Genomic DNA, 16,060 nt, shown 5'->3' with positions numbered 1-16,060 from the left:
AGAATGCCATGACTTGAGTTCTCCGAAAGCTAGTGGAGCAACTTTAACCAGGAAGTTCACACAAATACATCAGGCAGCGATCATTATGGCATCCTGTTGCGATCCATCCCAGTCAATGTTGGATAAACATGAAGTGTGAAGGCCCAGCTCTTATCAGTGAGTGCTTTTAAAGAGCCAAACACTATAGGCTCAACAGAACAGTGCAGTGTAGGACCACTCGAGACACATATATACTTCTCTTTTTATATATTTATACAGAATAAGTTGTGGATCATCAATGATATTTTTAAGGTACACTATGTAAATTTACCCACAGATTGTAGATCAATGCCAGCCCATGTAATCTGAGTCACATGTTTTTTTTTTGGGTTTTTTTTGCTCAAGACTACTACACTACTGCAGACAAATGCTTTCTAATGCTCTTAAAATTAAGGTTGACCCTTGACCCCCTTTTAACTATATTTGGTCTCCCAGTTAATACCTTGTTAATTGACGATGCTCATTCCAAAATACTATTTTTACGTCACTTATAGCTCGCTAAAATATGTTGATTCTCTGGAAATCCACTGTAGTTTGTTTAAAATATCCCAGTGGTTTTGTGTTTATCTTTAATTTAAGAAATCCTAAATATTGCAACAACTAAGCAACTTTTTTATGTTCTCCTTTATTTTGTTTTTGATCATATTTGGATTTGACATTTATTATTAAGATGGGGAGTTTGAAAATAAGAAAAATGTAAAGGAAAAAAATATGAGCTGTAAATCTTGCATGGACATACTGTGATACCTCAATAAAAATATATAACGCTGTGTAACTTTTCTGGAATGTTCCACAGTATGACATTAAACATATCTATCAAGGGTTTTTTATAACTCAAATACACCTTATGCATTTTTACGGTGAACAGGTTCGGCCCTCCACAGATCTGACCTGTAACTTTGCCTGCCTTGTATTTATAAAGTTATATAAGTTTAATGCTACGTAGTGGAACATTCCGGACAAATCGATTACATCTCCATGGAGACAAGCTGGTGATGGGTTCTTCACCAGAAAAGTTACATAAAGCACTTATATTTTGGCATCAACGTGAAATAAAGAATACATTATTATATTGAAATCTGCTGTTTCACTGTTTGATTTTCTGACTTTCTGTTGGTTAAATTTTGTTTAGTCCTGTGAGGCGACCGCTGTTGTAACAGATTGAATTGTACCAGCCGAATCACTGAAAACACTTTAAATTATGAAAAGCTTTGTAAGATTTATAATAAAATATTAACTAGCTTATTTTTTCCCCTTTCTTGACGCATTGTGTGACACGTGTTTGTGTTTGTGTTTCCATAGTTACATCTTCAGACTGAGCTGCACGCGGCTGGGCCAGTGGGCCATCGGATATGTGACCAACGACGGCAACATCCTACAGACCATCCCCCACAACAAGCCTCTGTTCCAGGCTCTCATCGACGGATACAGGGAGGGCTTGTACGTCACCACTCTCCCTCCTCTCTCTCTCCCTCTCTCAATCACTCTCACTCTCCTCCCTCTCTCTACCTCTATCCCACTCATTCTCTGTCCCTTCTCTCGCCCCCCCCACTCTCTTCTCCCATCTCTTCTGTAACTCACTCTCTCCCTTTCTTTCTCTCTCTTCTTACCTCTCTTTCACTCTCTCTTACTCTCTCAGCCCTCTCTCTCCCTGTAGCCCACCTTCTCACTTTCTCTCCTCCCTCTCTCCCTATATCCCATTCTCTCTCGCTATTTCTGTCTCTCTCTCTCTGTGTCTCTCTCCCTATAGCCCATCCTTTCTCTCTCTCTCTCTCTTTTTCTCTCTCTCTCTTGCTCTCTCCCTGTATCCCATTTTCTCTCTTTTTCTCCTGCCTTATCCCATCCTCTCTCTCTCTCTTGCTCTATCTCTCTCTCTCTCTCTCTCTCTCTCTCTCTCTCTCTCTCTCTCTCGCTCGCTTTTTCTCTCTCTTTCTCTCTCTTCCTGTATCCCATCCTCTCTCTCTCACACTCCCTCTCTCTCTGTCTCATTATATCTCTTTCTCTCTCTGTCTGTTTCTCTCTCTCTCTCTCTCTCTCTCTCTCTCGCTCTCTATCTATCTATCTACTTCTCTCCGTCCTCCTCTCTCTTCCACTCTTTCACCCCATGCTGCTCTATTGATCAGCTGGGCTAAACAAGCTACAAACAGATGAAATGAGAGTGTCTGTGTGTCACAGGAGGGTAGAGCTGTCAAAAGTTGTACTCTAGTAAATCTAAAGTAGTGATCTTGTCTTTTCAGAGGATAGACCACAAAAACTGAAATCATATCTGAAACAGCGGTACAAGAAACGCAAATGTAATTTAATATTGTCAACAAAAAGACTTTCCCACAGTGGTAAGAGTCACCAAAACTCCTACTTCAGTAAGAGTAAATATACTTAGGGTTGTACTGATTTGATATTGAGAAATTAACTGGACTGAATATCGACTTCCAAATATAGGTTCATCCGATATCCTGATTTTGATGTAATAAGACCGTTTACTGCTGGTAGTTGGTCCTGAAAGTCTCCTAAAATTTGAACTTTTATTTATACAAATGTGATCTGTAGTTAAGTGTGGGATAAATAACAGTGCCATAACATATTTGGATCAGTTTTGTCTTGTGTTATTTTTGTTTAATGGAAATACTAGTAAATGCTGCTTTCAGTCTCTGGTATCGATCAGTATCGGGTATCGGCAGATCCTTAAAGCTACAGTATCAAAATCCGTATCGGAACTAAAAAGCTGGATCAGTGTATCCCAAAATATATTACTCAAGTAGAAGTAAAATGACTCAGAGAAGTACAATTTTATAAAAGGTTACTCCAGTAAATGTAATGAATGAATAATTATAATTGACTAACATCGTCTGCCTGGTGTCCTGTCTCATTTATATTGTTAAGTCTGTCGCACAAATCCACTTCTTTAATGAAATAAACCAGTTTTGTACCTGCTAATCTGACATCGTCAAGGCAACATCAAACATTCTTTATCCTTTTTTCTGCATGTTTCTCTTCTGTCATCCATCACTGGCAATTGGCTGTGGCTCCATTGTAGCGGGGTGGAAAGGGAGGGCAGGTTTGGGGGTCCCGTTTGAAGCCTTTCTGGTTTTGATCAAGCACGGAGGCCCAAGCACCTCTGGGGCCAAAGAAGGTCCCCTCACACTGGCTTTCATCTGTCACTCTCAAATGCTTCAATTCTGCTCAAAACATTTTCCAAATTAACACTCAGATGAAATGAGGCACCCAGCTGTCTGTTGTCATTTTTGTTGTCGGCATAATTATTTGTGTTTTTTTCTTTTTTCTTTCTTTTTTTCTTTCTTTCGTGAATTAATATCAACTTCTTTCTCAGATTAAATTAGTCTTGGGACAGTCGTCTTTTAATTCACATTGAAAATAATTATTTATTTTTATACTTTTTAGATCAATCTTAATCTTGTATTTGAGCTAATGGAAGTTTCAAATATTTATCAATGTCATTTTAAAAAGAACACTTCTTCAACTCTTGGCAGCACACTGCGACGCCAAAACACTAAAGTATAAGATAAAGTGGCTGTATCTGATTAGATACATAAGATAGATAAAAGTTAAGTTAGTTTTTTAAAAATAGTAGTAGTAGTGTAGTAGTAGTGGTAGTGGTAGTAGTGGTAGTTGTAGTGTTAGTGGTAGTGGTAGTAGTGGTAGTTAAACCAATAGTGGTGGTAGTAGTAGTAGTAGTAGTAGTAGTGGTAGTAGTAGTAGTAGTGGTAGTAGTAGTAGTAGTGGTAGTGGTAGTAGTAGTAATAGTAATAGTAATAGTAGTAGTGGTAGTGGTAGTAGTAATAGTAGCAATTGGTTAGTGGTAGTAGTAGTTGTAATAGTAGCAGTAGTGGTAGTAGTAGTTGTAGTAGTAGTAGTTGTAATAGTAGTAATAGTGGTAGTTGTAGTAGTAGTTGTAATAGTAGCAGTAGTGGTAGTAATAGTTGTAGTAGTAGTAGTTGTAGTAGTAGTTGCTGTGGTTGTAGTAGTTGTAGTTGTAGTAGTAGTAGTTGTAGTTGTAGTTGTAGTAGTAGTAGCAGTAGTTGTAGTAGTAGTAGTTGTAGTTGTAGTAGTAGTAGCAGTAGTTGTAGTAGTAGTAGTTGTAGTTGTAGTTGTAGTAGTAGTAGCAGTAGTGGTAGTAGTAGTTGTAGTAGTAGTAGTTGTAATAGTAGTAGTAGTGGTAGTTGTAGTAGTAGTTGTAGTGGTAGTAGTAGTAATAATAGTAATAGTAGTAGTTGTAGTTGTAGTAGTAGTAATAATAGTAATAGTAGTTGCTGTGGTTGTAGTAGTTGTAGTTGTAGTAGTAGTAGCAGTAGTTGTAGTAGCTGTAGTATTAAATCATTCTTGAATCATTCTCAATAAAATCATTTGTTTATTGTGAATTAACTCTTTCTTCATGTTTTATTAAAGGTCTTATATTACGCAAAATTGACTTTAGTATTATTGCCCAAAGCTCAAAAATGCTCTGTTCCACCTTGTGATGTCATACAGTGGTAGTTTTCAGCTCCTTTTACGTTTTGTTCAGTGGAGATTGACAATTCCAGGGCTGACAATAATCCAAATGATTCTAATGAAGGTGTGGAACAGAGTGTTTTCTGTTTGAGAAAAGAACTCAGCCTAAATATCCATGGTTTGTGTGTTAAACACGTGCGATGAAACGAAACTCAACTCCATGTATTTTTATGATGAAACATTAAATATACAGTAGCTCAGAAAACAGTCTCATACGGGCCCTTTAAGGCTGTTCAAATGCAGTTATTCTTAAGTGTTTCCATACATTTATATTATCATTTTTTATCCTTTTAGCTACTTGTTTCCTGATGGTCGCAGTTATAACCCGGACCTGACTGGCCTGTGTGAACCTACGCCTCACGATCACATCAAAGTGACACAGGTGAGGCTAATGTGATTCAGATGCTCTTCTGTTGGTCATGCTCTGGTTTAAACTGTGGAAGACTGGAAAAGCTCACTCATAAGTTGTCACGGTAACTCTTTTTGAAGCATGATATACTGCTACAGAGAAATATAACGATAAATGATAATACTGAAACTGCTTTATGCCACTTACACAACTATAAATAAAGCAGGTTAATCTCAGTAAACCATTTTTAATACAGTATGAACCAAAAATTAGTACTGGGAGTTACTTTTTCATCTCTATTTCTATATTATATTTGTGTAACTATTCTGTGGAGTCTTTCTATCTTCATGGAGACCAAACCAGGCCAAGTTACAGGTCAGATCTGTGGAGAGGCGACCCCGCTCACAGTCAGAATGCTTGTTTTTCTGGGGTTTTTGCGCAATTAAACTACCTGTAATTGAATAAATGTAAGTTAGAGCTGACATATCCGTACAAAGAAGCAGGTAACAGACCTCCAAATAAAAAGTTACATAGTGCACATTTAAAAAAAACATCCCTAATGCAGTTTAAGTATGACAGATTATACAAAAAATGCTTATTTCATCTGTGTCCCTAGGCATGTGACACAGAAAACAATACAAAATACTGAACAGTTACAAAGAGACATCGCACAGAACAGTAAAAAAGTGGATTAAAAGTGTTCAAAGACTTGTTTTTCCTTCAGCCACAGTTTAAGGTGCAGCACAAGTCTTACTATTTCACATAAATAATAGCAGAAACCACCCTACTGTTACAACAAAATATGCACATGATAAATATTGAGATCCAAAATATATAGTTCCAGGTATCATATATTGAACAGTAGGTTAATGTAGTAATTATCGTGACAGACCTACGTGCTCACAGAATGGTACTGAGCTGTGTGCTGATTTATAAAATGCTGAACTGAATTTTTGCTTTCAGTTCTTATATTTAGTTCCCGATTGAATGTAGCATCACTTTTCCTGTCAGCTGTATATAAGTAAAACATACTTGCACAATACAAAATGTTATTAACTGAGAGAATAAAATGCTAGAAAAGGAGGTACTGGAGCGGTCATAATGATCTCTCACAGTCATAAAACCTGGCCAATGCCTAAACTCATCCAATCCATCTTGGAAGGTAAGATAAATTGGAGTGGAGAGTTAGTCTAGTGTGTACTGTTGTTGTGTCATTAGGCAAAACACTTCACCCACTTTGCCTAGTTTGAATGTAGTGAGCGCATGAGGCCGATGGTGCAGATTGGCACCCTCATTTTTCCAGTCTACCCCAGGGCAGCTGTGACTTCAGTAGTGAATGAAAAACACATTGTATGGCCTTTCTGATTTTGATAGCTTTTTAGTCAAATATTCTCATCTCTACTGACCCCTTGTGGCTGAAATGGTCTGTTTTTGGCCTATCCTGCCATGGTATAAGATGCATTAAATTTATTTATTTTTGCCAACTAACTACTAGATTGTTGCCATCAAACATCAGGGAATTGGCAGTAAAATATGAATATTGATACTCTATAGCCTATGGCGTCAATATTCCCTGGGGTAGTGATGCTAACTGTAGGCACTGCTCTGTCTGAAGCTCTGTTACTCATGTTAGACTTTAATCTGAGCTTTATTTTAACACAATCTGACCAGAAAGAGGTGATATGATTTGTGATGTTAAGTAAGTCCCTCTCAAATGGGAGCGTGCCTATGTTCCCTCATTTCTAAGGTCTTTTTTTTTTTTTTTTTCAATATTAGGTCCTATGTTCCCACATTATCATCAATTTGCATCAGATTTTATCCCTATTTCTCCAAATTTGGTAGTCAGTTACACGCGACCTATTATCCAGCAGCGGTTGACTACAGATGTAATGAAGAGGCCATGGTGAAAATGACCCTAGGTTGAAATTACTCTGAATCATCCCTTTAGATACAATATAAAAATAAAAATGACTTGACTTGAAATCTTAGAAATAAGAAAATTCTTAGGAATAAAGGAACATAGGCCTGACCCCTCTCCAAATAACATTACAGTCACAAACTAGTTAACATTTTTCAACAGTTTTTCAGTTAATCACACTCACATTTTTGTTGAAAAATCAAACTCCTAAACAGCACCATGAACGCTCGTATTGATCACAGGCTCCTGAAAATGTGTTGTTTAAATCCATTTTGTATTTTTTCTTGACTTTTCTTAAAACTTGTTGGCTGTGTTTACTAAAGTGTGCGTTGTGTCACAATTGGTACCTTGTGAACATTCCCCTTGATGTCGGGGTGTGATGTAACTGCAAAGAATCAATAACTGTTTAACTCTTTTCATGATGTCTTTTGCCTGCCTGTAAATCTTTTCTATATTGTGTTTCAAGAGATGTGGGGCTTTCCTGTTCACATGACTATCTTGTGGTTATTTTATCAACTGCACACTGTGAGACGCTCGTGCTTGGCCTGATCTGTATTGACAGTCTGTCTCTGCGCACAGGAGCAGTATGAACTCTACTGTGAAATGGGCTCCACGTTCCAGCTGTGTAAGATCTGTGCGGAGAACGACAAAGATGTGAAGATCGAGCCCTGTGGCCACCTCATGTGCACCTCCTGCCTCACCGCCTGGCAGGTACTGGACTCTTATTACACAAGTTATCGCACACAAACACACAACAGCAGCATGGGGCAACTGAGACTTTGCAGCTGCTGATGCATTAAATCATTTTTTTTTCTAACTAACTACTGGTCTGTTGCCATCAAACATCAGGGAGTTGACAGCAGCTCATGGCATCAAGATTCCCTCAGAGGTGTGATACTAACTGTGGGAACTGCTCTGAGGTTTTGTTACACTTTAATCTGACACAATCTGACCTCTGCAACAAGTTTTTTACGGTTAAACAAGTTCCTCTCAAATGACATTACAGTTACAAACTAGCATTAACCAATAGCTTTTCCGTTAGTCACTCTCACCTTTTTGTTGAAAATAAAATGCTTGAACACTTGAATTGATCACAGGCTTCTGAAAATGCCCTGCTTAAATAAAAAAAAGTTCTTGTCAGTGTTTTCTAATGTGTGCATTGTGTATCATGGTACCTGGCACCTCCAGCATGATGCCACTGCACAGTATCAATAGTACAATGTTGGGATTAGTATTGTGATTGGCTGATTGATTGATTTTGGTTACAGGTATATTCTGACATTATTTCACAGACAGATGGTTGTATTTAACATACACAGACCGAAAAGGTGTAGGCTGAAGCTTCATCTTATTATGCCTACCATTTATTCCTTTGTCAGAGCGTCATCTTGACACCGGTTCATTTTCATAAATACAGCGAAAGGAAACAAACAAATCAGTAACAGTACAACAAAGTACTACAGCACAAACTAAGTATCATAATCCATGTATCTGCCCAGAGTTAAACATGTAAACTTCTTTATAAAATGGAAGAGAGTGGTGCACATTTTTAGGTTTTCTGTACAATTGTTCCAGAGCTCCATCCCTTTAACAGATATAAACTTTCATAATGTTTGTTCTGATTTCCTTTTTGATAAACATGGCCGTACCTCTGAGCTCACCTTGGCTATTTAGAATTTTGAACATATTCTGTAATGATTTTGACAAGAGATTGTTGTTTACTTTGAACATGATTTTCAAAGTGTAAAGGTCGACTAAATCGTAAAATCTCAGAGTTTGAAGGTTTATAAATAATGCATTGGTTGGTTCATTATAAGATGATAATGTGATTGCTCTTATTGCCCTTTTTTGCATAGTAAAGATTGGATTTTTATTAGTCTTATATGTATTGCCCCAAATCTGATTGAAGTAGAATTCTGAGTACACATTGTAAATAAGACAAAGAAATATAACACAAGAATCCCATGCATTTCAGAACAGATCAGAAACTACTAAAAGATATAGCAAGATTTTTCTATAAAGAGATACAAAATTTAGTTCTTTACATTGTTTTATCTAAAGAATTGCAGCTTTTGCGATTTGAATATTGAATGAACTCAAATTGCCATTTCAATTCAGTTGTGATATTGTGCATCCAGTACTGACTCAGTAAGAGATTCATGAGATACTGAGATACCGCACTGATAACAATTTAAAAAATACTAGGGTGTTACTACTTGCTATAATAACTACCGGCACATTTGTTGTTAAGAATGAGACTACAATAAGAAAGTACTCAGATGACTCAGAACTGTAACCATTTGCGCTTTGTGTTTACGGTAAATTAACTTAAGCTAAACCACTCTACCCGTTGTCCTCGTGCCTCACTCGCATTCACAGTGAAGCGTGTTTTCCACAATTTCACCACTTACGCAAAATATGAGCACTCATACTGACCCATAGCACACAAGTCATTTCCACACAGGGCTGGGCGGGTTCACATACTGATACAGATAAAAAACAAGGTATTGATACTTTGCAGCTCATGTCATCAACATTTCTTGAGGCTCTCTTACTCAAGTTAGACTTTAATCTGAGTTTTATTTGAACACAATCTGACCAGAAAGTGCTGACTTACTTGGAACTATAACAGAAGGGCTGATTTGTGCTGTTAAACAAGTCTCTCACACATAAAGTTTTATAAAAGGGGCCGTGAACGCTCATATTGGCTCGTATTGATCGCAGGCTCTGTAAAATTAGTTGTTTCTTGAGTTTCTTAAAACTTTTTTGTCTGTGTTTGCCAGTGTGTGCATTCCACCAATACAGATGCATGTAGAAAACCACCAGCCACTGCAAAGTATCAGTGTCAATAATCAAAAGTTTGTCAAAAATGTGTTAATTATTAGAATGGTTTCCTATGGGTTCTGGGAATGCAATATAGATTTCCATTATATAAGAAAACTACAATTACCACTCAGGGCCCGTTTGCACGAGAACGCTTACAAGTAAAAATTACAAAATATTTTATCGGAAGTGCCTTTCGTTTAGACAGTGATGGTGTTTTTGGGGCTTAAAAATGCAAAAATCTGAAACCACCCTCCAGAGTGGAAAAGTTAAATACGCTGTAGCGTTTCCGTCCACACTGCACAAGACGCAAAACTCTGGTCAGATCTGCCTACGTCGCGTACGCATTTACGTCACATACATTACCACCTTACGTCACCACCGAGCCGCCTGGCATGCATACCCAATTGAATTCCACACACTTTTGCGTCACCGTATGCATGCTGACTTCCTCCCAGAAACATGGAATAAAAAGTGAAGACGCGGCACCACTTTTGCGTCTTTTGTTCAGGCCGTCATCATATAAACGCAGCCTCAAACAACAGTTAATTCCTCAAATAAATTGTATTTAATGAACATTTTTAACATTCTATTTTTATAGGTAATGACAGATACACCAATAAAGCATCACTTTTATTGGTACTAAAGCGAAAGTTATTTTCAAGCAAAAATGTTCTATTTCCACAAAAAAAATATAAAGTATTATTCACAATTATCATCTTTAACAGTCCAATTCACTGCTTCTTTTCCGCAGAGACTAATGGCATGTCTTGGTATTCCACCTGAATTTTAATTCTGTTTCGCTGATGTGAAGCCCTCCCCTCCAGCCCAGACTAATGGCCTGAAAAATGTCTAAACCTAGTTATTTATCAACCATAAAAAGAACACGTGTTTGATCATGAAGCATCTGAACACGAGTGTATCAAGGAATAAATAATGGAAACGCCCTCTCTATAGCTCTATGTGCAGGAGAGACAGACCTCCTCCCTCTGCTCCTGCTGTGTCCTTGCATTTGTCCTAATCAAATTTCCACTTCAGTCTAGAGCGGAAGTGAAAACTGAGAGTGGATACTGTATAAGTCCCACTGTGTTTTCAAGCTTCTAGTGATGGCTACTCTTACACACATACTCACAAAGGCCTGGCCCATGTCACTCTGCACATCAACACAACATCCTACAATTCCTATGTTTTAAAACTGATACTTTGCGGTTGATATCACGCTGGGGGTGTTCTACATGTACTTCTATTGGCGGACACAATGCACCCATTAGCAAAAAGTGCCAAAATGTTTTAATATAGTCACAAAACTGAAGAGAAAATGGGTTTAAACAGCACATTTTCTGGAGCTTGTGATCAATACAAGCATTCGTGCTGCTGTTTAGGAGTTTGATTTTCAACAACAAAGGTCAGAGTGACTAACTAAAAAACTGCTGGCAATTGCTCACAGCTTAGTTCACTTGTTGTAGTTCCAGCCAAGTCAATTCTTTCTGGTCAGATTGTGTTAAAATAAAGCTCAGATTAAAGTCTAACAGAGATTCAGACAGACCCCAATGGATATACATGACATCAGCTGCAAAGTATCAGAAGAGGTGCCGTATTTTTCAGACTAAAAGGTGCACTTAAATTCCTTTAATTTTCTCAAAAATCGTTGTTGCACCTTATAGTCCAGTGCGCCTTATGTATTAATTCAGGTTGTGTGTACTGACCTCAAACCGATTTTATGTGGTACACAGCGCTCAAAAATCTATCCGAATGTTTTAGTACAACTCTGGTAAACTATGAAGCCGCACCGCTTGATGGATTGTCGGAGGCTTACGGCTACAGTAGTCAGGAGCCTTGCAAAGTTAGTCCGACAGAAGCTGACCGCATTTGCAGCACAAGGAGTGAGCTGTTTTTTCAGTGCTTATAGTTTATGTAAATTAGCCATGTGGTTTTAAGTTTCGTTTCTGTAAAACGTTATCAAATGTCCTTAAAGCTGCATTAAACACATTATTACTCAGTGTATATTTGAGTCGTCTTGTAGGAAATAAAAAAATAAACTTAAGTTATCCACCCACATTCACATTCATAATACACTTTCACCAAGACAGGGAGGCAACCCCACGCTTATTATGTTACAATCTGCCAATGGATCGTGGATGCCTGGGCTAAGGGATCAGTCTCAAGTGTCCGTTTGTTTTGCTTAATGCGCCTTATAATCCAGTCCTCCTTCTGTATGAAAATAGACGAGAGAATTCAACAGTATTGATATTGCGCCTTATAATCCGGTGCGCTTTATAGTACAAAAAATATGGTACATAAGCTCCTGACTATTTGAAATTATAACATCAACTAATTTTAGGACAACCTATTACCCCCTTTCAATGAAATATTAGCATCCTCGTGGTCCATTCATATTTGGCTCTCGACGCTGGACATCTGCGCTGCATTCAGACATGTCACAGAGATGTATAGTGTAGTGTAGCTCTTGGCCCACTGTTATTGATCGACTGCACCATAGACACTCACACCCCCTCTGCAGACCTGGACCAGAGCCCAAGAGCAGGCTCACCATCACTAAGTACTACCAAGGTTACACAGTCAAGACGGTATAGTGTGGTAAAATAAGACAGTATTGTGATTCTACTACCGGTCAAATGTTTGGACGCACCATCTCATTTAGTGTTTTTTTTATTTCTTTATTTGCACTACTTTCTACATTTTATACACAAACAGAAGGCAAATTAAATTGTGTTCATCTCAGGCTTGTGTTTTTCTTTTCAGATGAACTTTTTTGACAGTGTTTGCTAATGTCTGCATTGTGCCACCATGGTAACTACCGAACGTTACGCCAGTAGTGATTCATGTAGAACACAGCCAGCATGATGTCCTTGTAAACTATGAGAAGTTTGTAAAGCCAGTACTTAACAAACATAATGATAAGGTTCAGCATCTGTGAGTCATAAGTTTGGATATTTCTTTCAAAAATAGTGAATTTCCTACCAAAGAAAAGTTAACTATTATTGTATTTTATATTTTAAAATCCCTTAAACCCTTAAAGATGCACGGTGTATCTTTTTGGTTGGAGGTCTGTCACCTGTTTGTTTCTATGGATATGTCTTTGCTCTGCCTGGAATGTTCCACAGTGTGACATTAAACATCTCTACCTCACATTTATTCAATTACAGGTGGGTTTATAGCTGAAAAATACCTAGAAAAACAGGCATTCTGACTGTGAGCGTCTGCGGGTCGCCTATCCACAGATCTAACCTGTAACTTGGCCTGGTTTGGTCTCCTTGAAGATAGAAAGGTTTAATGTCATACTGTTAAACTTTCCAGACAAAGCAATTACATCTCCTTGGAGAAAAAAGCATTTGACAGACCCTCCAGCAGAAAAGTGACACAGTGCACCTTTTGTTCAGCGAGTCTTAGCTCATTTGTGATAACTTCTGATTCCTGTTCTTGTTTTTGTTTATTATGAGTGATACACCTCTATATACAGTCCTAGTTTGCCCAGAGCCATGTACCTCTCATATGGTCTAAAATAAATCAATTAAACTCCCACTCCTACTTATATTGAACACAAGCAAGTATTTTTGTCTGGGTTATGGCATTGCTATTCTCTAATGAAGAGGAGGATTCAGAGTTGTTTACATTTGGTTTCTCATTTGATTATCTCTTTAATCTTTTCCATGTATCATCTTTTGTTTCCTGGATGTTTGTTCTGGTTCAGTGTGCCCATTGGAAACAGTGTTGTTTCAGAAAATATTCAAATGAACTGATAAATTTGAATCTACATAACAGTTCCAGTAAAGGTTGCCTCATGGCTAAAGTTAGCTCGCTGATAAATGTGACAGAACGGATAACAATGTACCATTCTAAAACTGTTTCCATAGTCAAATGTTTGGACACACCTTCTCATCATGTGTTTTTTTTACTTTTTACTTTTAACATTTTAGATACATACAGAAGATAAATATAAGCAAATATATGATGCAAGATATATGGAATCATGAAGTAGTTTCAAAACTCTACAAAGTGAAGTCATTAGACTTATTTAAAGCTGCAACTTTCCTGGTGGAGGTTCCGCTACCTACTGGTTTCCATGGAGATGTTAATGGTATGTTCCATAGTGTGACTTTAAACATATCCATGTAGTATTTCTTCAGTACAGGTGCTTCTATTGCTCAAAAATACAATAATTCCTTCTGTGAATCAGGGCGACTCTCCACAGATCTGAACTGTAATGTCGTGTAGTGCTGTGATCTGCTTGACTCCATGGTGATAGATACTGTAGGTTTAATGTTTAATTTTCACTGTATATGAAAGCAAATTAAAAGACCCATCACAAACATACCTAGAGTTTTGTTTTGTTTCTTTCACACATGTTTAACACACAAACCCTGTGCGTATATTAAGGCTCAGTTTTTCTCTCACATGGAAACACTCAGTACCAACTTGTGATGTCATGTGGTAATATGATGGATGGATTGGATGACTGGATGATTTCAGCCCTGGAATTGCCAATCTCTACTGAACAAAAAGTAAAAGTTAGCTGCGAACTTGAAAAAATACCACTTCGTGACATCACAAGGTGGAACAGAGCATTTTGAGCTTTGGAGATGTAGACAGACTATTAATAAAAGGTTATCAAACATGTAGGAATGAAACAAAACACAACTTTGGGCATGTTTTTGATGCGGTATTAGTATTATAATGTCTTAAAACTTAGAAGAGTCAATTTTGTGTAATATGGGACCTTTAAGGATTTTACTGTTGCTCGGCCCTAGTGTCTATAAATGTGAATAGTTGTAACATCATAATCTTTACTACCACAATTATATCAGACCGAAAATGAAGTTAAAAGATCTAATATACGGTAGTAGATCAGTACAAGCTATTCAGAAAAGGTCATATTTTGTCCTATTTATCTGTTTGTTTGTTTTTTCAGTATCAATACTTGTTTAGTGTTGTATTGATTAATATCTAATTATTGATTTTTTTGACAGTCCTAATCGTGACATCCCAAGTCCTGTCAGTGCCTGTTTTGCTGGATATTTTTCTCCCACTCTTATACACAAACCCACCAGCACCAGAATACAAATGCTCAGAGGCTACAACCTCTATTAAAACAGGATATAAAGAGGATCTGTGGCCTACGGGACACGGCTTCACAAATCCTCACATTAAAGTCTTGGTAAACTCCGATTTAATCCTCCTCTCTCTGCACTCTGTCCACAGTTTGTTCTGCTTTCACAACATTTGATTTCATGGTTCCTTCACAGTAGATAGGTTTTCTCTGGGTGGATTTAGTCTTGCTTTCTCAAACGAGCAGTCCTACCCACACCAGTTTTGTTTGTTTGTCACACTTCCTGTTATGACAACTGGCTGCGACCCTCTTCTCCTCCCCTAGCTCCCCTTTTCCTCTGCTCAAGTGACAGCTAAATATATATGGCATTATCAGACTATATGTATTTCACTAAACTGTAGTTAACACAATTATATTTAAAGCGCTCATATTATGTTATTTTGTGATCTATGTTATAATGTTGTTTCCTCATCATAAACATACATGGAGTTTTGTTTTGTTTTATTCACAGTTTAACATGCAAATCCTGCATATTTAGGCTGAGTTCTTCTCTCAAACATAAAACATTCTGTTCCACCTTGTGATGTCATGTGGTAATGCTGGAAATGTTAAACTCCATACGCCGTCACTGGAATCATTTGGATAATTTCAGCCCTGGAATTTGCCATCTCTACTGAACAAAAGATGAAAGATAGCTGTTAACTTAAAAACTACCACTAAATGACATCACAAGGTGGAACAGAGCATTTTGAGGTTTTGGAGATGTGGACAGACTATTAATAAATGGTTGCTGGTTATTTCTGATAATATAAAGTGATATAGGACCATTAAAGGTACATGGAAATTGAAAATGTCATTTTACAGGCCATGACATGGCATTTTGTATATTTAATGAAAGTTTTGGAAAAGTCATGGAATTTTAGTCTCTCTTTCACACAACTACACCATTCTGTTAAGTTATCATTAGGAAATTATGATTATTTCTGAATGTATGCACCTTTTGTTTAAAAGAGACGACAATAAATGCACTGACAGTATTTTGAATGTTAAAAAACTAATACCATAACCATAAGATGAGTGGAAAGGGTTAACATTTCATATTTAGCCCTAAAAGTATGATCATTTAGGGGTGGCGTAAAGTCATGGAAAATTCACTTTAGGTTATGAAAAAGTCATGGAAAAAATTTGAAATTTTGTCAGTGAGTGGGAACCCTGGTAACATTTCCAGTGGAGGATACGCTGTCTGCTTGTCTCCATGTCAATGTCAATGCTTTGGCAGAAATATCATATCTCCGTGGAGACGAGCAGGCAACACCTCCAGGTTACAGGTCAGATCTGTGGAGAGGCATCACTGTAA

General features: G+C 37.5%; 1 protein-coding gene across 1 annotated transcript in view; it reads left to right on the top strand.

Moving 5' to 3' along the window:
- The window catches only part of cblb (Cbl proto-oncogene B, E3 ubiquitin protein ligase), a 94,229-nt gene that overhangs the window by 72,237 nt on the left and 5,932 nt on the right, over positions 1-16,060 (top strand). The window contains exons 7-9 of the mRNA XM_055148214.1: positions 1,342-1,479; positions 4,840-4,927; positions 7,392-7,523. Of these exons, the coding sequence (XP_055004189.1) occupies positions 1,342-1,479; positions 4,840-4,927; positions 7,392-7,523 (358 nt within the window). The remainder of the gene's footprint in view (positions 1-1,341; positions 1,480-4,839; positions 4,928-7,391; positions 7,524-16,060) is intronic.

This window comes from Boleophthalmus pectinirostris, unplaced genomic scaffold, assembly GCF_026225935.1.
Source record: "Boleophthalmus pectinirostris isolate CB_2022bp ecotype Guang Dong unplaced genomic scaffold, ASM2622593v1 HiC_scaffold_12, whole genome shotgun sequence".
NCBI classification, from domain to species: domain Eukaryota; kingdom Metazoa; phylum Chordata; class Actinopteri; order Gobiiformes; family Gobiidae; genus Boleophthalmus; species Boleophthalmus pectinirostris.
Note: the sequence above shows the minus strand (reverse complement) of the source record. Positions and strands in the feature narration are given on the sequence as shown.